The sequence below is a fragment of the Chiloscyllium plagiosum genome, unplaced genomic scaffold, assembly GCF_037043375.1.
Source record: "Chiloscyllium plagiosum isolate Xiang-an unplaced genomic scaffold, Cpla_swu_hap1 HiC_scaffold_38, whole genome shotgun sequence".
Classification (NCBI taxonomy): Eukaryota; Metazoa; Chordata; class Chondrichthyes; order Orectolobiformes; family Hemiscylliidae; genus Chiloscyllium; species Chiloscyllium plagiosum.
The window spans coordinates 29915272-29942006 of NW_028270176.1; the positions used below are offsets into that span (position 1 = coordinate 29915272).

General features: G+C 47.0%; 1 protein-coding gene across 1 annotated transcript in view; it reads right to left on the reverse strand.

Annotated features, from left to right (window-relative positions):
* Positions 1–5654: 5654 nt before the first annotated feature.
* Positions 5655–26735, reverse strand: part of LOC148139368 (interferon-induced protein 44-like) — a 36777-nt gene continuing 15696 nt past the window's right edge. The window contains exons 5-7 of the mRNA XM_087980734.1: positions 14617–14776; positions 14429–14526; positions 5655–7208 (exon numbers count right to left, since the gene is read on the reverse strand). Of these exons, the coding sequence (XP_087836860.1) occupies positions 7044–7208; positions 14429–14526; positions 14617–14776 (423 nt within the window). The 3' untranslated portion in view covers positions 5655–7043. The remainder of the gene's footprint in view (positions 7209–14428; positions 14527–14616; positions 14777–26735) is intronic.

Here is a 26735-nt window from a genome sequence, read left to right on the forward strand (position 1 = left end):
GGTATTGAGATATGAGGGTCACTCACTCAGTGAGGGGATCGAGGTGAGAGGGTCTCTCACTCAGCGAGGGGTCGAGGCGTAAGGGTCACTCACTCAGTGAGGGGATCAAGATGTGAGGGTTACTCACTCAGTGAGGGGATCGAGGTGTGAGGGTCACTCACTCAGTGAGGAGATCGAGTTGTGAGGGTCACTCACTCAGTGAGGGGATCAAGGTGAGAGGGTCAGTTATTCACTCAGTGAGGGAATCGAGGTGTGAGGGTCAGTTACTCAGGGAGGAGATCGAGGTGTGAATGTCACTCAGTGAGGGGATCGAGGTGAGAGGTTTTCTCACTCAGTGAGGGGATCAAAGTCTGAGGGTCATTCACTCAGTGAGGGGATCAAGGTGAGAGGGTCTCTCACTCAGTGAGGGGATCGAGGTGAGAGGGTCAGTCACTCAGTGAGGGGATTGAGGTGTGAGGGTCACTCAGTGAGGGGATCAAGGTGAGAGGGTCAGTTATTCATTCAGTGAGGGAATCGAGGTGTGAGGGTCAGTTACTCAGGGAGGAGATCGAGGTGTGAATGTCACTCAGTGAGGGGATCGAGGTGAGAGGTTTTCTTACTCAGTGAGGGGATCAAAGTCCGAGGGTCATTCACTCAGTGAGGGGATCAAGGTGAGAGGGTCTCTCACTCAGTGAGGGGATCGAGGTGAGAGGGTCAGTCACTCAGTGAGGGGATCGAGGTGTGAGGGTCACTCACTCAGTGAGGGGATCAAGGTGAGATGGTCTCTCACTCAATGAGGGGATCGAGGTGAGAGGGTCAGTCACTCAGTGAGGGGATCAAGGTCAGAGGGTCTCTCACTCAGTGAGGGGATCGAGGTGAGAGGGTCAGTCACTCAGTGAGGGGATCGAGGTGTGAGGGCCACTCACTCAGTGAGGGGATCGAGGTGTGAGGGTCACTCACTCAGTGAGGGGATCAAGATGAGATGGTCTCTCACTCAATGAGGGGATCGAGGTGTGAGGGTCACTCACTCAGTGAGGGGATCAAGGTGAGATGGTCTCTCACTCAATGAGGGGATCGAGGTGAGAGGGTCAGTCACTCAGTGAGGGGATCGAGGTGAGAGGGTCAGTCACTCAGTGAGGGGATCAAGGTGAGAGAGTCTCTCACTCAGTGAGGGGATCGAGGTGAGATGGTCTCTCACTCAGTGAGGGGATCGAGGTGTGAGGGTCACTCACTCAGTGAGGGGATCGAGGTGTGAGGGTCACTCACTCAGTGAGGGGATCAAGGTGAGATGGTCTCTCACTCAGTGAGGGGATCGAGGTGTGAGGGTCACTCACTCAGTGAGGGGATCAAGGTGAGATGGTCTCTCACTCAATGAGGGGATCGAGGTGTGAGGGTCAGTCACTCAGTGAGGGGATCGAGGTGAGAGAGTCTCTCACTCAGTGAGGGGTTCAAGGTGAGATGGTCTCTCACTCAATGAGGGGATCGAGGTGAGAGGGTCAGTCACTCAGTGAGGGGATCAAGGTGAGAGAGTCTCTCACTCAGTGAGGGGATCGAGGTGAGAGGGTCTCTCACGCAATGAGGGGATCGAGGTGTGAGGGTCAGTCACTCAGTGAGGGGATCAAGGTGTGAGGGTCACTCAGTGAGGGGATCAAGGTGAGATGGTCTCTCACTCAGTGAGGGGATCGAGGTGTGAGGGTCACTCAGTGAGGGGATCAAGGTGAGATGGTCTCTCACTCAATGAGGGGATCGAGGTGAGAGGGTCACTCACTCAGTGAGGGGATCGAGGTGTGAGGGTCACTGAGTGAGGAGATGAAGCTGTGTGGGTCATTTACTCGATGAGAGTTTCAAAGTCTGAGGGTCACTCATTCAGTTAGGGGATTGAGGTGTGTGGGTCACACGCTCACTCAGTGAGGGGATCAAGGTGTGAGGATCACTCAGTGAGGGGATCGAGATGTGAGGGTTACTTACTCACTGAGGCACTCAAGGTGAGAGGGTCAATCCCTCAGTCAGGGGATTGAGGTGAGAAGGTCTCTCACTCAGTGAGGAGATCAAGATGTGAGGGTCACTCACTCAGGGAGGGGATTGAGGTGTGAGGATCACTCAATGAGGGGATTGAGATGTGAGGGTCAGTTATTCAATGAGGGGATCAAGGTCTGAGGGTCACTCTCTCATTCAGTTAGGGGATTGAAGTGTTAGGGTCACTCGCTCACTCAGTGAGGGGATCGAGGTGTGAGGGTCAGTCACTCAGTGAGGGGATCGAGGTGTGAGTGCCAGTCACTCAGTCAGGGGATTGAGGTGTGAGGGTTACTTGCTCACTCATTGAGGGTTCAAGATGTGAGGGTCAGTCACTCAGTGATGGGATCAAGGCCCGAGGGTCCCTCGCTCACTCAGTGAGGGGATCGAGATGTGTGGGCCAGTCACTCAGTGAGGGGATCAAGGTGTGAGGGTCACTCACTCAGTGAGGGGATCGAGGTGTGAGAGTCACTCACTCAGTGAGGGGATCGAGGTGTGAGGGTCACTCACTCAGTGAGGAGATCGAGATGTGAGGGTCACTCACTCAGTGAGGGGATTGAGGTGTGAGGGTCACTCACTCAGTGAGGAGATTGAGATGTGAGTGTCACTCACTCAGTGAGGGGATTGAGATATGAGGGTTACTCACTCAATGAGGCACTCAAGGTGTGAGGGTCAGTCCCTCAGTCAGGGGACTGAGGTGAGAGGATCATGGTGTGAGGGTCAGTCACTCAGTGTGGGGATCGTGATGTGAAGTTCAGACACTCAGTGAGAGGATCAACTTGTGAGGGTCACTCACTCAGTGAAGGAATCGAGGTGAGAGGTCAGTCACTCAGTCAGGGGATTTCAGTATGAGGGTCACTCAATGAGGGGACCGAGGGTCTCTCACTCAGTGAGGGGACCGAGGTGAGAAGGTCTCTCACTCAGTGAGGGGACCGAGGTGAGAAGGTCTCTCACTCAGTGAGGGGATTCCAGGTGTGAGGATCACTCAGTTGAGGGATCGAGATGTGAGGGTTACTCACTCAGTGAGGGGATCGAGATGTGAGGGTCACTCACTCAGTGAGGGGATCGAGGTGTGAGGGTCACTCACTCAGTGAGGGGACCGAGGTTAGAAGGTCTCTCACTCAGTGAGGGGATTCCAGGTGTGAGGATCACTCAGTGAGGGGACTGAGGTGAGAGGGTCTCTCTCTCAGTGAGGGGATCGAGGTGAGAGGGTCTCTCTCTCAGTGAGGAGATCAAGGTGTGAAGGTCAGTCACTCAATCAGTGAGGGGATCAAGGTGTGATGGTTGCTCGCTCACTCAGCGAGGGGATCGAGATATGAGGGTCAGTCACTCAGTGAGGGGATCAAGGTCCGAGTGTCACTCACTCAGTGATGGGATCAAGGTGTGAGGGTCACTCACTCAATGAGGGGATCGAGGTGTGAGGATCACTCAGTGAGGGTATCGAGATGTGAGGGTCAATCACTCAATAAGGGGATCAAGGTCCGAGTGTCACTCACTCAGTGATGGGATCAAGGTGTGAGGGTCACTCACTTAGTGAGGAGATTGAGATGTGAGGGTCACTCACTCAGTGAGGTGATCGAGGTGTGAGGGTCACTCAGTGAGGACATCGAGATGTGAGGGCCACTCACTCAGTGAGGGGATCGAGATGTGAGGACCACTCACTCAGTAAGGGGATCGAGGTGTGAGGATCACTCAGTGAGGAGATCGAGATGTATGGGTCACTTACTCAGTGAGAGGATCGAGATGTGAGGGTCACTCACTCAGTAAGGCGATCAAGGTGAGAGGGTCAGTCACTCAGTGAGGGGATCAAGGTCCGAGGGTCACTCGCTCACTCACTGTGGGGCTTACAAATGTGTTGCTTACAAATGTGTTGCTGGAAAAGCGCAGCAGGTCAGGCAGCATCAAAGGAACAGGAGAATCAATGTTTCGGGCATAAGCCCTTCTTCAGGATTCCAAAACGTCGATTCTCCTGCTCCTTTGATGCTGCCTGACCTGCTGCGCTTTTCCAGCAACACATTTTTAAGCTCTGATCTCCAGCATCTGCAGACCTCACTTTCACTCAGTGAGGGGATTGAGGTGTGAGGATCACTCACTCAGAGAGGAGATCGAGATGTGTGGGTCACTCAGAGAGGAGATCGAGATGTGTGGGTCAGTTGCTCAGTGAGGGGACCAAGGTGAGAGGGTCTCTCACTCAGTGAGGGGATCCAGGTGTGAGTGCCAGTCATTCAGTCAGGGATTGAGGTGTGAGGGGATCAAGGTGTGAGGGTTACTCAGTGAGGCGATCGAGGTGAGAGGGTCAGTCACCCAGTCAGGGGATTGAGGTAAGAGTGTCACTCGCTTAATGAGGGGTTCGAGGTGAGAGGGTCTCTCATTCAGTGAAGGGATCGAGGTAAGAGGGTCTCTCACTCAGTGAGAGGATTGAGGTGTGAGGGTTACTCACTCAGTGAAGGGATTGAGGTGTGAGGGTCACTCATTCAGTGAGAGGATCGAGTTGTGAGGGTCACTCAGTGAGGGGGTGGAGGTATGATAGTCAGCTAGGAGTGGTGGGTTTGCGAGAGGAATGAGGGACGAGGGTCGCTTACTCAGTTGGTGAGTGTGTGAGGGGCTTGTGATGTGAGGGTCAGTCAGTCTTCAGTGTGATCGTCATGTTGCCTGGAGATAGTGGATTCTGTGCTTACAGATTATAAACAGTTGATTATGTTCTGCTGCTTGTGTAATGTCCTCAACAAATCCTGCTGAGCTCACCAGTCATTTTTGTTTCTCCTGTCAAAAAGTATGGCGCTGGAAGAGTACAGCCAGTTAGGCAGCATCCAAGGAGCAGGAGGGTCAGCGTTTCGGTCATAAGCCCTTCAACAGTTTCTACTGTTGAGACCAATTACACTGAAGAAACTGTGGATTCTCTCAACAGACTCTCCTCTCTTTAGATCATTCAGCTGTTTGACCTAGAGCTGAGCTCATGTCCCACCTCCAATTCCATCTCTAAGATTGCTCGTTTCCACTTTTCAGTGATCCCTCTCTCACACTAAACACTTCATGCAAGCCCTGGGTTCAATTGTTCTGGCTGTATCCATCAACTCTGATTTCTCCCTCCCACACTTGCGAACTATTCCCAGTCTTGTACATGTGCACTGTCTCCCTCAACTCCAATCCACCGAATCTAACATCTACATCAAGCTCCAGAGGTAATCTTTTCCAGCCTTACCTCCTTTCCTATCCAATGATGTTGAAGTGTTGCACGTTTCCCCTGGTTGTATCCTAACATTAGTGACTGAGCCTTCCAATCTGTTCTGAAACAGGTGGCTATGCAGAGGAACCATCAGATGTCTACTCTGTCTCAGCTGAATACACGTTCCAAAGCTTCAGAGTGCAAAAACAAATCTGCAGCAATATGATGTAATCAGCCTATTAGCAGGTTTTCTCATTCTTGGAGGTATACAAAATACCCATGAGTTATATAAATATCAAAAAAACTTCACTGGTTTACAACTTTCCTCTCATGTTGAAAAACAACTAGAAGTTGGTGAAAAGTTTTTCATTTGTTCCAGCTGACTGAATAATATTAAGATATCCTTGGTAATGATATGGTGCTCCAGATCCTACTGTGTCTTACAATCTTGGTACACGCTTAATGCAAGCAATAAATTACAGTGAAAAACATTGGATGAGTGTATCATTTTAGTCCACTGTTTACAAGTTTCTTTGTGTTGGTTATTCTGCTCATTTCAGTTACAGAGAATGAAATGCCCTACCCTACATTTTCTGAAAGCCTGCTATGAAGGAAAGATAATGGTGTTAGCCCATTCACATAGATATACAACATTTCAATTAATGTACAGGTGAAGGAAGAAACTAAAAGACAGCAAATATACGAATGGATCAGGAATAAAAGACTGTCAGTGAGGAATCACGGGGGAGGAACAGGTTAATGCAAGTGGATCTCGGTTTAATTTGGATGTACAACCATATTTGAAGCAGAAGAAAAGGTTACAGCAACATACAGCCAGGCTCATCATTGAACGGTACATTGCTCATTCCAACAAAAATCTGCTCTGCTGGGATCATGCAATTCAACAGACTGGTCTGAAGTTACCGTTTAATGTCTTTGTTAGCATCACCTTATTTACACAATGAGGAAATTCCAGTTAGAGGGGATTACTCTCAAAAATATCTTATCCAGAAAAGCTATCTCTGCTTTTTCTCTCCTTATTTCTAATCCATAAAGACAACTTCACCTGGACCAAGCTGATAATCTGTTTGTACCCCTCACCTCACCATATTTATTTTGTTCATGGACCCACCTCTTTCTGTCTGAATTTTAATCTCACAAAGCTGCTGACCATCACCTTCCCTTCCTGGCTCCTATGTTGACTAATATTATTGAGGGTTCTAAATCCTCAGATTTGTTTCCTTCCGTTCAGATCTGTCATTACCGCTGTGTTCATCTAAAAGAGAATTAACCACCCCTTCATTCTGACAAATTATCATGCCACCTCCAGCTTTTCTGTTCCTGTCAAAATCCTTGAAGCTAAGAAGCCGATGCATTGACAATTTATCCGATTGGATTTGTCCTGTTTTTGTGAAAAAGACACAGTTGAGCAATTTTCCAAAGTGTAGGTTGATGGTGGTGTTGTCACTGAACTGGATGTCAGATTTCAAAATGTAGAGGCTATAGCTAGAATGGACAGGCTGGGATTCCTCCCTCTGAAACAGAGAAGGCAGAGGGGTGAGCTGAGATAGAGGTCCAGAAAATTCCACCAGAATTTGACATGGTAGATATGAAGAAAAATTACTTTGTGCAGATACCAAAGTTGAAGGCAATCAATATTTGATAGTTATCCATAAATCCAATCAGGAATCCACCTTTGTCTGACTACTTTTCCCACAGAATGGTGAGAATGTGGAACTCAGTAGCTCAGAGTGGTAATGGTGAAGAAAGTTGCATTAAAGGGGAAGCTAGATAAGCGCAGGAGTGTGAACGGACTAAAATGTTATTCTGGCAGGCTGGGATGTCAATCAGATGTTTCTATGCTGTATATTTGTTCATGATTGCATTACTCTGTACTTTTCAAATATCTGTCTATGGTTTGGACCATATTTTCCAATACATACAAAGTGAGCACACATCTAGTTTGGTCTAGATTTTGACCTTTGCTTGTATTTGTAATAGCAAACATGGACCTCTTGTCAATCCCAGTGTATTCCGACAGCTTTTCAAACTAAGAGAAAAAGGAGAAAGAGAAAGGTTTCAAACAGTAATTTTATAAACCGGTAAGATGTTAACATAATCTGGATCATCGATCTGACGATTATTATCACTCCAGTTATCATTTATCTCTTTGCTGTCCACAATTGTGGGCGGCACGGTGGCACAGTGGTTAGCACTGCTGCCTCGCAGCGCCAGAGACCCGGGTTCAATTCCCGACTCAGGCGACTGACTGTGTGGAGTTTGCACGTTCTCCCCGTGTCTGCGTGGGTTTCCTCCGGGTGCTCCGGTTTCCTCCCACAGTCCAAAGATGTGCAGGTTAGGTGAATTGGCCATACTAAATTGCCCGTAGTGTTAGGTAAGGGGTGGGTGTAGGGGTATGGGTGGGTTTCGCTTCGGCGGGTCGGTGTGGACTTGTTGGGCCGAAGGGCCTGTTTCCACACTGTAATCTAATCTAATCTAATCAAATCTAATCTAATCTAATTGGTTGCTGTGTTTTCTGTATTTAAATATTGGCTAAAGGCTTTTGCCTGTCAGATGCTTTGGCACATCCTGAGGTTGTGAAAAGTGTTTTATAAAAAGCCGTTCAAATATGTGACAGTTACATATTTGAACAGAAACAGCTCTTAAATGAATCACTTGATAAATTGATTTTTCATTGTTGATAGAGGAGGGAACACAGGCCACTGCTCCAGGCTCTTTACAAATAGTGTCAGGGAGAGGCAGGCAGAGCCTCAATTAAACATCTCATTTCACAGACTGCACCTCTGCCATTATTGCACTCCCTCAGGATTGTAATTCCTGAATTACTACATGATAGTGAGAGCAGGAACAGGAGGATAGGGCAATGAATGTGTGGCTGAGGAGCTGGTACAGGAAGCAGGGAGTGAAATGTTTGGATCATTGGGATCTCTTCTGGGGCAGAAGTGACTTTTACAAGAAGGACAGGTTGCATTTGAACTGCATAGGGACCAATATCCCAGCAGGGAGATTTGCTTGAGCTGCCAGGAAGGGGGATCCAAAGCAGCAGTGAGAAAAGAGAGAATATTGAGGTTGGTGCAGTAGTTAAGGGGAGCATGGTGGGCTTCCCTTAATAGACAAGGTGGGCAAGAGCATGGGAGAAAATAAGGTAAAATTGATGGATTAAACAACATTTATTTCAATGCTAGAGGCCTGACAGGTAAGGCAGAAGTTGAGTGTGTGTTGCTGGAAGTGGGATAAATGTGGATTTCAACAGCTTCCTCATTTCCCATCCCCCCACATTATCCCAGTCCCAAGCCTCCAACTTGGCACCACCCTCCTGACCTGTCCATCACCTTTCCCATCTCTCCACTTCACTCCCTCTCTGACCTATCACCTGCTCCCTCACCTACATCTACCTATCACTTTCCTAGCTACCTTCCCCCCAACCTCACCCCCTCCCATTTATCTCTCAGCTCCCCCCACAAGCCTTATTCCTGATGAAAGGCTTATGCCTGAAACATCGATTCTCCTGCTCCTCGGATGCTGCCTGACATGCTGTGCTTTTTCAGCAACACACTCTCGACTCTGATCTCCAGCATCTGCAGTCCCCACTTTCAACTAGGTAAGGCAGAAGAACACAGGGAATTGGTGCAAATTTAGGACTGGGATATCATATCAACTCCAAACCATGCCTGAGGGAGGGATAGAACTGGCAGCTCAATGTTGTGAGGTATACATGTTTTGAGGAGGATTGAAAGGGAGGCAAGAGAGGAGGGGCAAGTTGTGTTTTTCATTAGAACGTACAACAAAACAGCGCAGTCCAGGCACTTCAGCCCTTGATGTTGCGCTGCCCTGTGAAACCAGTCTGAATCGCATCTAACCTACACTATTGCATTATCTCATCCTTACGTCTGACTATTTAAAAGCCCTTAAAGTTGGCAAGTCTACTACTATTGCAGGCAGGGTGTTCCATGTCCTTGTTACTGTCTGAGAAAAGAAACTACCTCTGACATCTGTCCTATATCTATCACTCCTCAATTTAAAGTTATGTCCCCTTGTGCTAGCCATCACCATCTGAGGAAAAAGGGTCTCACTGTCCACCCTATATAATCCTCTGATCATCTTATATGTCTCTACTAAGTCACCTCTCCACGTTCTTCTAACGAAAACAGCCTCAAGTCCTCAGCCTTTCCTCATAAGATCTTCCCTTCATACCAGGCAACATTTCTGGTAAATCTCCTCTGAACACTTTCCAATGCTTTCACATCCTTCCTATAATGCAATGACCAGAACTGTACACAATATTCCAAGTGCAGCCGCAGCAGAGTTTTGCACAGCTACAACTTGTCCTCATGGCTCCGAAACTCAAGTCTTCTATTAATAAAAGCTAACACACCAGATGCCTTCTTAACAACCCTCTCACCCTGGGTGGCAACTTCCATGGATCTATGTTCCTGGACACCAAGATTTCTCTGCTTATCTACAATATCATGAATCTTAGCATTAGCCCAGTGCTCTGTATTCCTGTTACTCCTACCAAAGTGAATCATCACATGTTTCTGCATTAAACCCCACTTGCCACCTCTCAGCCCAGCTCTGCAACTTATCTATGTCCCTCTATAAGCTGTGACTTCCTTTGGCACTATCCACAACTCCACCGACCTTGGTGTCATCAGCAAATTTACTAACCCATCCATTTATAAAAATGACAAACAGCAGTGGCCCCAAAATAGATCCCTGTGGCACACCACTAGTAAATAAAGTCCAGGAAGACCATTTCCCATCTGTCTTCTTTCAGCTAGCTAATTTCTGATCCAAACTGCTAAATCACCCTTGAACCCATACCTCCATATTTTCTGCAATAGCCTACCATGGGGAACCTTATCAAACATCTTACTGAAATCCATATATACCACATCAACTGGTTTACCCTCATCCACCTGTTTAGTCAGCTTCTCAAATAACTCAATAAGGTTTGTAAGGCACGACCTACCTGTGTTGACTATCCCAAATCAAATTATTCCCTTCTAGATGATTATAAATCCTATCTCTTCTAATCCTTTCCAGCACTTTACCCACAACTGAAGTAAGGCTCACTGGTCTATAACTACCAGTCGAATTTGTGGTCCTTGTCATCTGTGTGCATCGCTACTAGGGAGAGCTGGTCGTGGCTTTTAGTGGCTAATTGGTGTTTGTAGATGCGGATTGCTAGCTGTCTGCCTGTTTGTTCCATATAGTGTTTCATACAGTCCCTGCATGGAATCCTGTACACCATGTTTGTCCTGCACATGATGGATATTGGGTCTTTTGTTCTGGTGACTTATCTGAGTATGGCTGTTAGTTAATGGGCTGTCATGAACCCCAGTGGTCAGAGAGATCTGGCTGTTAGCTCTAAGACATTTTTTATATGGTAGTGTGGTTAGTCTGTTGGGTCATGGCATGTCCTCGTCCCATTGTTTGTTTGCCAGGCATCTGCGGATGAAGTTGCCAGGATATCTGTTCTTGGTAAAGACTTTGTGGAGATGTTCTTCTTCCTCTCTTCACAGGTCGGGAGTGCCGCCATATGAAGTAGCCCTTTTAACCAAGATCCTGATGCAGCTTCTCTTTTATGTGTTTGGTTGTAATTCAGGATCTGGCACATGTAGGTGGCTTTTCTCTCCACCTTTGTTGTGTATTCACCTGTTCTGTGTTCTTTCTATCATCACATTCAGGAATGAAAGTTAGTTGTTTGTTTCCTCTCTCTTGTAAATTTGATCCCTGTGAGGATGGTGTTGATAAGACTCAATACCCATCATGTGCAGGACAAATGTAGCTTACAAGATTCATGCAAAGACTGCACAAACAAACAGGCAGACAACTAGTAATCTGCATCCAACTAGCCACTAAACACCATGACCAGCTGTCCCAAATCACCTGAACATACCCACAACTACATCACTGAAGTTTGTGTATGTGTGGAATCACAGGTGATAGATGAGATACTAAGTGAATATTTTGCCTCAGAATTTACTAAGGAGAAGGACACAGGAGCTAGAGAAATTGGGAAAATAAATAGTGATGTCTTGAAAGAGTCCACAAGGGAGGAGATTGCAGAGCCATTGGCCTTGACTTTTATGTCCTCGTTGTCTGCAGGAGTAGTGCCAGAAGACTGGAGGGTAGCAAATGTGGTTCCCTTGTTCAAGAAGGGGAGTAGGGATAACCCTAGTAACTATAGGCTGGTGAGTCTCACTTCTGTTGTGGGCAAAGTCTTAGAGACAATTGTAAGGGATAGGATTTATGAACATCTGGATAGGAATAATGTGATCAAGGATAGTCAGCATGGTTTTGTGAAGGGCAGGTCGTGCCTCACAAACCTTATTGAATTCTTTGAGAAGGTGACTAAGGAGGTGGACGAGGGGAAAGCGGTAGATGTGGTGTATATGGATTTTAATAAGGCGTTTGATAAGGTTCCCCATGGTAGACTACTGCAAAAAATACGGAGGTATGGCATTGAGGGTGAGTTGGAGGTTTGGATTAGGAGTTGGCTGGCTGGAAGAAAGAAGACAGAGGGTAGTAGTTGATGGCAAAGGTTCATCTTGGAGTGCCGTTACTAGCGGTGTTCCGCAAGGATCTGTTTTGGGACCATTGCTGTTTGTCATTTTTATAAATGACCTGGAGGAGGGGTTAGAAGGTTGGGTGAGCAAGTTTGCGGATGATACGAAAGTCGGAGGAGTTGTAGACAGTGAGGAAGGATATGGCAGGTTACAGCGGGATATAGATAAGCTGCAGAACTGGGCAGAAAGGTGGCAAATGGAGTTCAATGTAGCTAAGTGTGAGGCGATTCACTTTGGTAAGAGTAATAAAAAGATGGGGTACTGGGCTAATGGTCGGATACTTGGTAGTGTGGATGAGCAGAGGGATCTTGGTGTCCATGTACACAGATCTCTGAAAGTTGCCACCCAGGTAAATAGTGCAGTGAAGAAGGCATATGGCGTACTGGCTTTTATTGGTAGAGGAATTGAGTTCCGGAGTACTGAGGTCATGTTGCAGTTGTATAAGACTCTGGTGCGGCCGCATCTGGAGTATTGTGTGCAGTTTTGGTCACCATACTATAGGAAGGATGTGGAGGCACTGGAACGGGTGCAGAGGAGGTTTACCAGGATGTTGCCTGGTATGGTAGAAAGATCGTATGAGGAAAGGCTGAGGCACTTGGGGTTGTTTTCATTGGAGAAAAGAAGGTTTAGGGGTGACTTGATAGAGGTGTACAAGATGATTAGGGGTTTAGATAGGGTCGACAGTGAGAATCTTTTTCCACGTATGGAGTCAGCTATTACAAGGGGGCATAGCTTTAAATTAAGGGGGGGTAGGTATAGGACAGATGTTAGGGGTAGGTTCTTTACTCAGCGAGTCGTGAGTTCATGGAATGCCCTGCCAGTAGCAGTGGTGGACTCTCCCTCATTATGGGCATTTAAGCGGGCATTGGATAGGCATATGGAGGATAGTGGGCTAGTGTAGGTTAGGTGGGCTTGGATCGGCGCAACATCGAGGGCCGAAGGGCCTGTACTGCGCTGTATTCTTCCATGTTCTATGTTCTATATACAGAAGAGGAGGTGTTGTACGTCTTAAAGCACATAAAGGTAGATAATCCCCAGGACCTGATCAGATGTCTTCCAGAATGTTCTGGGGAGCTAGGGAAGTGATTGCTGGGTCCCTTGCAGAGAAATTTGTATCGACAGCCACGGATGAGAAGCTGGAAGACTGCAGGATGGCTAATGTTGAGTCATTATTTAATAAGGGCTGCAAGGAAAAGCCTGGGAACCATAGACAGGTGAACCTGACTTCTGTGATGGATAAGTTGTTGGAGGGAATTCTGAGAGATAGGATTTGCATGCTTTTGGAAATGCATAGACTGATCAGGGAGAGTCAGCATGGCTTTGTGCATGGGAAATCATGTCTCACAAATTTGACTGAATTTTTTGAAGAGGTCACCAAGGAGATAGATGAGGGCAGAGCAGTAGACATTGTCAACATGGACTTTTGTAAGACCTTCAACTAGGTCCCGCAAGGTAGACTGGTTAATAAGGTTAGTTCATATGGGATCTAGGGAGAGCTAGCCAATTGGATAGAAAATTGGCTTGACAGTAGAAGACAGAGGGCGGTGGAAAAGGGTTGTCATTCAGACTGGAGGTCTGTGACCAGTAATGTCCCGCAAGAATTGGTGTTGGGTCCACTGTCATTTATATCAACGATTTAGATGAGAATATAGGAGGCATGATTAGCAAATTTGTGGATGACACCAAAATTGATGATATCGTGGACTGTGAAGCATGATATCTAGGAGCGCAACAAGATCCTGATTAAATGGGGCTATGGGCCAAGAAGGGGCAGATGGAGTTTAATTTAGATAAATGTGAGGTGCTGTATTTTGGTAAAGCAAACCAGAGTAGGACTTACACAGTTAATGGTATGGCCTGGAGGAGGGTTGTTGAACAGAGGGACCTAGGGGTGCAGGTGTATAGTTCCTTGAAAGTGGAGTCACAGGTAGACAGGATAGTGGAGAAGGCATTTGGTACGTTTGCTTTCGTTGGTCAGTGCATTGAGTATAGGAGTTGGGAGGTTATGTTGTGGCTGAACACGACATTGATGAGGCAATTTTTAGAACATTACCTACAATTCTGGTATCCGTGCTCTAGGAAGAAAGTTAAAGAAGAAAGGGTTCAGAAAATGCTTACAAGGCTATTTTGGGGAATGCACGGTTTGAGTTATAAGGAAAGGCTAGAGAGGCTGGGACTATTTTCCCTGGAGTTTTGGAAGCTAAGGGTGACCTTAATACTGCTCATAAAATCATGAGGGCATAGAAAAGGTCTTTTTCGCAGGACAGAGGAATTCAAAATAAGATGACATAGATTTAAGGTGAGAGGTGAAAGATCTAAAAGGGACTGGCGGGGCAGAAGGTGGTGAGTGTATTGAAGTGAGCTGCCAGAGGAAGAGGTGGAGGATATTACAATTACAACATTTACGAGACACTTGGATCGATGTAAAGGTAGGGGATATCAGCCAAACACATGGGATGAGTTCAGTTTTGGATACCTGATCCACATAGACTGGTTGACCCAAGGATCTGTTTCCCTGCTGTATGACTCGATGATTCAAAGAAATCAATTCACCATCACCTCGGCAACTGATGGTTGGTAATAAATATAGATCCTCCCAGTGATGCCTACACCCTGAACTAAGTTGCAAAATTTACATCAATACACATGATGCTACAAACTAAAACAGTCCTATTACCTTCTCCTGTAGCAGCTTGTAGTCATATATGTAACCATAATATTTCTCTGGTATCCCTAATTTGTCAAAGTTGGTCCCAATCACAATCCTGTAAATATCTGAAAAGAGATATTCAGAAACAATATTAATGTTAAATAGCATACTGAATGGCAATATAGGCTTCATATAAGAAAGCAAAGCAGACTTACATTTCTTTGCCACAAGAGTTTGGAGTTTATGAAACACTTCCATCTTATCCTGAGGAATATTGCTCACAGCGTTCATATCAAAAAGGAAAGCGACTCCATGGATTACATTTTCTGGATTGATTGAATACTGATCGTTGAAACTGGGATTAAATTCCTGCAACTAAATCAAAACAAACTAGAGTCATAGTGTCCCACAGCACGGAGACTGGCCCTTTGTCCCAAACTGGTCCATGCCGACCAAAATGTCCATCCTTGCTCACCCCATTTCCCTGTACTTGGCCCATATCCTTCTAAACCTTTCCTATCTATGTATTTGTTCAAATGCCTTTGAAATGTTATTAATGTACCCACCTAAACTGCTTCCGTTGGCAATTCATTCCATATGCGTACCATTCTCGGTGTAATAAACTTGCCCATCAGTTCCCTTTTATTCTTTCCCCTCTAACCTTAAACCTCGGAGGGTCAGTACGGACTTGTTGAGCCTGTTTCCACACGGTCGGGGTTCTATGATGCCCTCAAGTCCTGATTTCCCAACCTTGGGAAAAAGATTGAGTGCATTCAGCCAATCCAAACCTCTCATGATTACATACACTTCTATTAGATCACCTCTCAGTCTCCTGAGCTCAAAAGAAAGAAGTCCTAGCTTGTCCAACCTCTCCCAATAACTCAATCACTTGAGTACTGGCAACATCCTTGTAAATTTCTTCTACACTCATTCCAGTTTTATAACATCCTTCCTGTAGTAAGGTGACCAAAACTGAACATTATACTCCAAGTGCGGCCTCACCAACATCCTGTATAAATGCAACATAACTTCCCAACTTCTATACTCACTGCCCTGACTGATAAAGGACAGTGTGCCAAAAGCCTTATTCACTGCCCTGTCTACCTGGGACTCCATTTTCAGAGAACTGTGCACCTGAACTCCAAGGTCCCTCTGTTCCACTATACTCCTTAAGATCCTACCATTCACCATGAAACTCCTACCTTGATTTGACTTTCCAAACTACGATACCTCACACTTACTTATATTAAACTCCATTTGCCATTTATTGGCCCCACTTCCCCAGCTGATCAAGATTCTGCTGCAATTTTTGATAACCTTCCTCACTGTCTACGTTATCTACTATTTTAGTGTCATCTCCAAACTTACTAATCACGCTTCGTACATTCTCATCTAAATCATTGATGTCAATAACATTCAGCAATGGGCCCAGCACTGACCCCTGAGGCACTCCATTAGTCACAGGTCTCCAGTCCGACAAGCATCCTTCCACTATTACTGTCTGCTTACTACAATTAAGCCAACTGTGTAAGTAATTTGCCAGCTCCCCCTGAATTGGCAGGTCTGATGTGGTGGGCATCACAGAGACATGGCTACAAGGGGATCAGGACTGGGAGCTGAATATTCAAGGCTATGCATCCTATCGAAAACACAGGCAGGTGGGCAGAGGGGTTGGGGTTATCTTATTAGTAAGAAATGAAATGAAATCAATTGTAAGAAACAAAGTAGGGTCAGATGGTGTAGAATTCAGGAAACACAAGATTTTAAAAAACCCAGAGTTGGAGTTATATACAGGCCTTCAAACAGTAGTCAGGAGCTGGGTTGCAAGACACACCAGGAGATAGAAAAGATGTGTAGGAAGGGCAAAGTTACAGTGATCATGGGGGATTTCGATATGCAGGTGGACTAGGAAAATCAGGTTGGTAGCAGATTGCAACAAAGGAATTTGTGGAATGTCTATGAAATGGTGTTTTGGAGCAGCTTGTAGTGGAGCCCACTAAGGATCAGGCAATACTGGATTTAGTGTTGTGCAATGAGGCAGATTGATAAGGGAGCTTAAGGTGAAGGAACCCTGAGGAGGCAGTGATTATAATACCATTGAATTACCTCTGCAATTTGAAAGGGACAAGATCGAATCAGAGGGAACGGTTATACAGCTGAATAAAGACAACTATAGAGGCATGAGGGAGAATTGACTGGGAGAGGAATGTTGAAGGAAAGAAAGTAGAACAGCAATGACAGGAGTTTCTGGGAGAAATTCAGGAGACAGAGCAGGGATTCATCCCGAGGTACTAGGAGGATGAGGCAACCATGGCTGACCAGGGAAGTCAGGGATAGCACAAAACAGAAGAGAAAGCATATAATGTGGGGAAGGGCAGTGGGAAACCAGAGGATTGGGAAGCTTACAAAGACCAACAGAGGGCAAACAAAAAAAGAAATGAGGGAGAAGATTAAATATGAGGGTAAATTCGCCATAGACCGTAGAGTTTCTTCAGAAATATAAAGGGAAAAAGAGAGGCAAAAGTGGGCATTAGGCAGCTGGAAAATGGCGCTGGAGAGATAGTAGTGGGGAACAAGGAAATGGCTGAGGAACTGAATATATTTCATGTCAATCTTCCTGGTGGAAGACATGAGTTATATCTCAAAAATTCAAAAGAGTGAAGGGGGGGGGGGGGCAGAGCTGAGTATGGTGGCCATCACCAAGGAGACAGTGCTAGATAAACTGAATGGCCTGAAGTGGATAAGTCACCTGGACCAGATGGACTACACCCCAGAGTTCCAAGGGATATAACTGGAGAGATACTGGAGGTGTTAGCGGTGATCTTTCAGGAATTATTAAAATCAGGAAGGGTCCCAGTGGACTGGAAAATCGCTAACATGACATCCCTGTTTAAAAAGGGAGTAAGGCAAAAGACAGAAAATCACAGACCGATTAGACTAAGCTCAGTTGTGGGTAAGATCCTGGAATCCATTGTGAAGGATGAGATTTCTGAATCCTTGGAAGTGTGTGGTAAAATAGGGCAAAGTCAGTATGGTTACATCAAGGGGAAGTCACTCCTGACAAATCTGCTAGAATTCTTTGAGGAAATAACGAGCAGGTTAGACCAAGGAGAGCCAATGGATGTTCTCTACTTGGACTTCAAGAAGGCCTTTGACAAAGTGCCACACAGGAGGCTGCTGGGTAAGATAAGGGCCCATGGTGTCAGAGACAAGGTGCTAGCATGGATAGAAACTTGGCTGTCTGACAGAAAGTAGAGAGTAGGGATAAAAGTGTCCTTCTCAGGATGACAGCCGGTGACAAGCGGTGTTCCGCAAGACTCAGTGTTGGGACCACAACTTTTCACTTTACACATTAACAATCTAGATGAAGGAACTGAGAGCATTCTGGCTAAGTTTGCAGATAATAGGAAGTTAGGTAGAGGGACAAGTAGCATTGAGGAGGCAGGGAGGCTGCAGAAAGATTTGGACAGGTCAGGAGAGTGGGCAAGAAGTTGCAGATGGAGTACAAGGTGGGAAAGTGTGAGGTCATGTACATTGATCAGAAGAACAGAGGCATGGACTCTTTTCTAAATGGGGAGAAAATTTTGAGTCTGAAGTGCAAAGAGACTTGGAGTTCTAGTCCAGGATTCTTTCAAGGTAAACTTGGAGGTTGAGTCAGTAGTTAGGAAGGCACATGGAATAATGGCAGTTATTTTGAGAGGACTTGAATATAAAAGCAGAGATATACTTCTGAGGATCTGTAAGGCTCTGGTCAGGCCACATCTGGAGTATTGTGCACAGTTTTGGGCCCCATATCATTAGGAAGGATGTCCTAGCCCTGGACCATGTTCAGAGGAGGTTCACGAGAATAGTCCCAGGAATGAACAGCTTAACATATGAGGAATGTTTAAGGACTCTGGATCTATACTCGATGGAGTTGAGAAGGATGAGGGGAATCTAACTGAAACTTATAGAATACTGCAAGGCCTGGACAGAGTGGATGTTGGGAAGATGTTTCCTTTGGTGGGAGAGACTAGGACCTGAGGGCAGAGCCCCTTTAGAACAGAGATAATGAGAAACGTCTTCAGGCAAAGAGTGGGGAATCTATGGAATTCACTGCCATAGAAGGTCATTGAGTATATTTAAGACTGAGACAGATAGGTTCTTGAGTATCAAGGGGATCAAGGGTTACCAGGACAAAGTAGGAGAATGGGGTGGAGAAACTTATCAGCCAGTTTCAATGCTCTGCTGTGCAAACTCCTTTCACAGACAGTTACCTCCCAGAGAGCTCTTAAGCTAGCAGTCTCTGTGGCAGTTTTCTTTTAACTATTCAAAAACGTCCAGTTTTATATCCCAAAACATTGGATTGTTTCATTTGTTTTAATATTATCAAAATACTAAATTCAAACTTGATTGGATTTTGTTATCTTGGGGCATAATTTAAACTGAATGGCCAAATGTGAATTTTGTTTGTCTCAACCCAGCTACTGCTAGCCATCTCCACCAAGTGTTACATTGTTGCCCTGTTCAGAACATTTTTGTGCTATGTCCGGCTGTGCCCTCAGGCCTTGGTAGCTTTTCAACTCTCTTCAAGGTACGAGACCTCTGCACCTTTATAACAACAGGGATCTGGTTTGAAATCCCACTTCAGGCAACTGTCTGTGGGGAGTTTGCAAATTCTCCCCGTGTTCTGCAGGTTAGATGAATACAAACACAAACATACACTCTCTCAGACACGCACACAGACACACCCTCCTTCACACATGCTTACATACACACACCCTCTCACACACACATTCTCTCTCCCTCTCCCTCACACACCCATAGTCTTTCCCTCTCCCTCAGATACAAAAACACACACACTCTCTCCCTCTCCTCACTCTCACACGCACTCTATCCCTTTCCCTCACACACTACACACACACACTCACTCTCTCTCCCTCACACACCACACACACTCACCCTTGCCCTTCCTCACACACACACACTAATACAATCCCTCCCTCTCCCTCACACAGACATCCACATTCTCTCTCGTTCTCTCTCACACACACACGCATACACTCTCACCTTCTCCCTCGCTCACACAAACACACACTTATGTACTCTCTCTCCCTCACACACACGCATACACTCTCACCTTCTCCCTCGCTCACACAAACACACACTTATGTACTCTCTCTCCCTCACACACAACACACTGCCTCTCCCTCTCCCTCACACACACTCTGTCTTCCTCTCCTTCACACACATACAGACACTCTCTCTTTCCCTCACTCACACACATGCACTCTCCCTCCCTATCCAACACACACGCGCACTCTCTCTCCCTCTCCCTCACATACACACATGCATTCTCTCTCTCCCTCACTCACACACATGCAATCTCTCTCCCTCTCCAACATACACATGCACTCTCTCCCTCTCCCTCACACTCTCTCACTCACAAGCACACGTTCTCCCTCTCCCTCTCACACACATACAAGCAGTCTCTTCATCTCCCTCACACGTGCATACAAACACACACTCTCTCTCTCCCTTATACACCTACACGCATTCTGTCTCCCTCTCCCTTACACATACATACACCCACATTCTCTCTCCTTCTACCTCACACACACATGCACTGTCTCACCCTCTTCCCCGCACACACACGCATGCACTCTCACTCCTTCCCCCTCACACTCTCACACACACGCTCCCCCTCTCCCTCACACACACACACTCTCTCTCCCTTTCTCTCATACGCACTCCCTCTCCCTCACACATGCTTACATACACACACACACTCGCATTCTGTCTCCCTCACAGACACAGACACATACCCACCAACACGCTCCCCCTTAAACATGCTTACACACACCCTCTCACACACACGGACTCTCTTCCTCTCCTACTCTCTCTCACACACACACACACACACACACTCTCTCTCTCTCTCTCTCTCTCTCTCTCTCTCTCTCTCTCTCTCTCACACACAGACACAGACACATACCCACCCATACTCTCCCTCACTCATGCTTACATGCACACACACACACTCTCTTCTACTCCCACAGACACACACATGGTCTCTCTATCCCTCTCCCTCATGCACATGCTCATCCACACTGTCCCTCACACATACACACACCGTCTCACACACACACGCACTCCCTCCCTCTCCCTCACACACACAGACACACACGCACTCTCTTCTTCACAGACAGACACATACCCACCCACACTCTCTCACTCACTCATGCTGACATACACACTCCCTCTTCCTCTCTCTCTCTCACACGCACATCATTCTCTCTCTCCCTCATACATGCACACGCACTGTCTCTCCCTCTCCATCACACACACACACACGCATTTTCTTCCTTACACACATACATGCACTCTCTCCCTCTCTCTCTCTCACACACACACACATACACACCCTCGCTCTCCCTCTCACACATGCACTCTCTTGCCCTCCCTCTCACACACTGTCTCCTTCTCTCTCACATACGAACTCTCTCTCCCTCTCACACACATCTCCTTCACACATACATACACGCACACAGTCTCGCTGTCCCCCCTCTCTCATACACACGCATACACACACAGGCTCTCTCATACACACACTCTCTCACATTCATATACTCCCTCACACTCACATACTCACTCAGACATTCACACATACCCTCTCTCATATACACACTCTCACACATTCATGTACTGCCTCACACTCACATTCTCTCTCTCACACACACACACACACACATACACACACACCGGACCCTCTCTCATATACACACACTTTCACAAGGGTATACTCTCTCACACTCTCTCTCAAGTACACACACACACACACACACACACATATGCAGGCACTTACCCACCCAAACTCTCTCCTCACACATTCCTTCATACATACACCCTCACACAAACGCACTCTCTCCCTCTCCCTCACACACACACATTCACTCTCCCTCACGTGCACACATATATGCGCTCTCTCTCCCTCTCCCTCACAGACAAATACACACTTTCTCTTGTTCTCCCTCTCTCCCCCTCTCTCTCTCTCTCACTTCCCTCACACACAAACATACACGCACCCTCTCTCCCTCTCCCTAACATACATGCATGCACTCTCTTTCACTCTTCCTCACGCACTCATACACACACACACACACTCTCTCTCTCCCACTCACATACTCACTCTCTCCCTCACACACACACTCACTTTCTCCCTCCCCCCACACACACAGATATGCACTCTGTCTCCCTCTCCCTCACACACATATGCACTTTCTCTCCCTCTCCCTGACACACACACATTCTCTCTCTCCCTCTCCCTGACACACTGAGACACTCACGCATTCTCTCCATCACACATGCATTCTCTATCTCTCCCTCACACACACACGCACACACACATTCTCCCTCACAGACACACACACACTCTCTCTCCGTCTCTCGCACACAAGCACACACTCTCTCTCTCTCCCTGACATACACACATGCACTCTCTCTCACGCAAACATAAACATTCTCTCTCCTACACACATGCACACACAAACTCTCACAGGTGTATACTCTCTCTCACACACTCTCTCAAGTGTGTTACACATACATACTCTCTCTCCCTCACACATGCATTCTGTCTCCTTCTCCCTTACACACACATGCACACACAAGAACTCTCTCCCTCACACATGCTCACATACACACACCCTCTCTCACACACGCACTCTCTCTCTCTCCCTCAAACACACACACTCTCTGTCTCACACACACACACACATACACACGCGAACTCTCTCCCCCTCACACACACAGACACAAACACACACACATTCTCTCCCTCACACACGCACTCTCTCTCTTTCTCGCTCACACACACACTCTCTCTCCCTCTCCCTCACACACACGTGCGCCCGCACACATTCTCTCTGTCCCTCACACATAGACACATATGCATGCACTCTATCTCCTTCTCCCTCTTATTCTCTCTCTCACACACACATGATCTCCCTGTGCATCACATACACACATGCACTCTCTCTCCCTCTCCCTCACACACCCACGCACTCTCTCTCGCTATCCCTTACATATACGCACACACACTCTCCTTCTCTCTCGCACGTGTACATGCATGCACACGCACACACACGCACTCTCTCCCTCTACCTCACACACTTTCTATCTCACTCTCCCTCACACACACACATACACGTGCACTCTCTCCCATTCCCTCACACACCCACACACTCTGTCCCCCTCTCCCTCGTGTACACACATGCACTCTGTCTCCCTCTCCCTCACATATACATACGCACTCTCCCTTTTCCTCAAACACACTCTCTCCCTCTCCCTCACATACACATGCGCGCATATACACAAACACTCTCTCCTCCCCTTGCATGCGTGCACACACTCACACTTATGAACTCTCTCTCCCTCTCCCTGACACACTGCATACTTGTGCACTCTCTCTCCCTCTCCCTCTCACACACACGTGCAGTTTCTCTTCCTTTCCCTTTCTCAACACAAAATAACTCTCTCCCACTACCTCACACACACACACATACACTTTCACTCCCTCTCGTTCACAGACATACACCGTCTCTCCCACTCTCTCACACACACACACTCTTTCTCCCTCTCCGTCACCCTCTCTCTCATACACACAAATAAACACACTTACGCACTTTGTCTCCCTCTCCTTCTCCCTCTCTCTAACATACACATGCACACTCTCTCCCTCTCTTCCTCACACACACGCGCACTCTCTCTCCCTCACCCTCACATGCACACACGCACTCGCTCTTCCTCTTCCTCACACACTCTCCCTCTCTACCCACCCCCACACACACACTCACACACTCTCTTCCTCTCCCTTATGCGCACACGCACGCTCTCTCTCACACACACATTCTTTCTTGCTCGCTCTCTCACACACACACTCTCTCTCTCTCCCAACTCCCTCTCCCTCACACACAGACCCACACACATACACATTTACCCACCCACACTCTGCCTCTCACACTTTTACATATACACACCTCACACACATGCATTCTCTTTTCCTCTCCCACACATAGACACACACACACACACTCACACACAGGCTCTCTCATACACACACTCTCTCATATTCATATACGCCCTCAAACTCTCACACTCACATAGACCCACACTCATACACATACACTCTCTATCTCTCTCACACACACACTCTCTCAGACTCTCTCACATTCTCTCACACAAACACACACCAGACCTTTTCTCATACACACATACTCTCACAGGCGTATACTCACTCACACACTCTCTCAAGCACACACATTCACACACACACACACACTCCCTCTCAAGCACATGGATGCATACGCACACCCACAAACAGATAGACACACACACATACACACACACACTCTCTCTCTCCCTCACACGTGCACACTCTCTCTCCCTCTCCCTCACACACACACTCTTTCTCTCTCCCTCTACCCCCCTCCCACACACACACACACACACTCTTCCTCTCCCTCATGCACACGCGCACACACATGCACTCTCTCTCTCTCCCTCACACATGCACTCTTTCTCGCTCTCTCTCTCATACACACACACAAACTCACACACTCTCTCTCTCTCTCCCACTCACCCCCTCTCCCTCACACACAGACACACACACTGTCTCACTCTCCCTCACTCACTCACATACCCACACCCACACCCCCACACTCTCTCGCTCACACACACACATACACATGTACCCAACCACACTCTGCCCCTCACACATTTACATACACACACCCTCACACACACATTCTCTCTCCCTCTCCCACACATAGACACACAGTCTCTCACACGCAGGCTGTCTAATACACACAATCTCTTACATTCATATACTCCCTCACACTCACACAGACCGTCTCTCATACACATACACTCTCTCTCTCTCTCTCACACACACACACTCACACATACCCTCTCTCACACACGCATATACTCTCAGACACACACACACACGACCTTTTCTCATACACACATACTCTCACAGGCATATACTCTCTCAAGCATACACATACTCCCTCTCAAGTACATGGATGCGCATGCACACCCACAGACAGACAGATAGACACACGCTCTCTCTCTCTCTCGCTCTCACACACGCACACGCACTTTGTCTCCCTCTCCTTCTCACATACACACACATTCTCTCTCCTTCACACACTCGATCTCTCTCACACACACACACACACACACACACACACACACACACACACACACACACACACACACACACACACACACACACACACACACACACACACACACACACACACACACACACACACACATTCTCTATCCATCTCCCACATACACACACGTGCACTCTCTCTCCCTCTCCCACACAGATATACACGCACTCTCTCTCCCTCTCCCACATAGATATACAAGCACTCTCTCTCCCTCACACACATACACGCACTCTCTCTCCCTCTTCCTCTCCCTCACACACACACACACTCTCTCTTCCTCTCCCTCACACACACATGCACTCTCTCTTCCTCTCCCTCACACACACGCACTCTCTCTTCCTCTCCCTCACACACACATTCACTCTCTCTTCCTCTCCCTCACACACACGCACTCTCTCTTCCTCTCCCTCACACACACGCACTCTCTCTTCCTCTCCCTCACACACTTTCCCCTCTATCCCCCTCCCACACACACAATCTTCCTCTCCCTCATGCACACGCACTCTCTCTCTCCCTCACACACACATGCACTCTTTCTCGCTCTCTCTCACACATACACACACAGACACACACAGTGTCTGTCTCTCCCACTCACCCCCTCTCCCTCAAACACAGACACACACACACACACACTCTCCCTCTCCCTCACACACACTCCCTCACTCTCCCTCTTCCTCACACAAACACCTGCAATCTCTCTCCCCTGAATAGTCAGAAACAAACTTGTAAGGATATCTCAGTTGTCTGTAAGAATAATAGGGTGATAATGGTAGGGGATTTTAACTTTCCAAACATAGACTGGGACTGCCAGAGTGTTAAGGGTTTGATGGAGGGGAATTTGTTAAGTGTGTACAAGACAATTTTCTGATTCAGTATGTGGATGTACCTACTAGAGAAGGTGCCAAACCTGACCTACTCTTGGGAAATAAGGCAGGGCAGGTGACTGAGGTGTCAGTGGGGAAGCACTTTGGGGCCAGCGACCATAATTCTATTAGATTTAAAATAGTGATGGAAAGGAACAGACCGGATCTAAAAGTTGAAGTTCTAAATTGGAGAAAGGCCAATTTTGACGGTATTAGGCAAGAAATTTTTAAAGCTGCTTGGAGGCAAATGTTCGCAGGTAAAGAGACGGCTGGAAAATGGGAAGCCTTCAGAAATGAGATAACAAGAATCCAGAGAAAGTATATTCCTGTCAGGGTGAAAGGGACGGCTGGTAGGTATAGGGAATGCTGGATGCCTAAAGAAATTGAGTGTTTTGGTTAAGAAAAAGAAGGAACCATATGTAAGGTACAGAGAGGATAGATCGAATGAACCCTTAGAAGAGTATAAAGGAAGTAGGAGTATACATAAGAGGGAAATCAGGAGGGCAAAATGGGGACATGACATATCTTTGGCAAATAGAATTAAGGAGAATGCAAAGGGGTTTTACAAATACATTAAAGACAAAAGGGTAACTAGGGAGAGAATAGGGCCCCTCAAAGATCAGGTCAGGCAGCATCCAAGGAGCAGGAGATCCTGAAGAAGGGCTTATGCCCAAAACGTCGATGCTCCTGCTCCTTGGATGCTGCCTGACCTGCTGCGTTTCGCCAGCAACACATTCTGAAGCTCTGATCTCCAGCATTTACAGTCCTCACTTTCTCCCACTCAAAGATCAGAAAGGCAGCCATTGCGTGGAGAAAATGGGGGAGATACTAAATGAGTATTTTGCATCATTAATTACTGTGGAAAAGGATATGGAAGATATAGAATATAGGGAAATAGATGGTGACCCCTTGCAAAATGTCCACATTACAGAGGAGGAAGTGCTGGATGTATTGAAATGCGTAAAGGTGGATAAATCTCCAGGACCTGGGGCTTAAAACTGTGTGGGAAGCTGGAGAAGTGATTGCTGGGCCTCTTGCTGAGATATTTGTATCATCGATAGTCACAGGTAATGTGCTGGAAACCTGGAGGTTGGCTAACATGGTGCCACTGTTTAAGAAAGGTGGTAAGGACAAGCCAGAGAACTATAGACCAGTGAGCCTGACCTCAATGGTGGGCAAGTTGTTGGAGGGAATCCTGAGGGACAGGATGTACATGTACTTGGAAAGGCAAGGACTGATTAGGGATAGTCAACA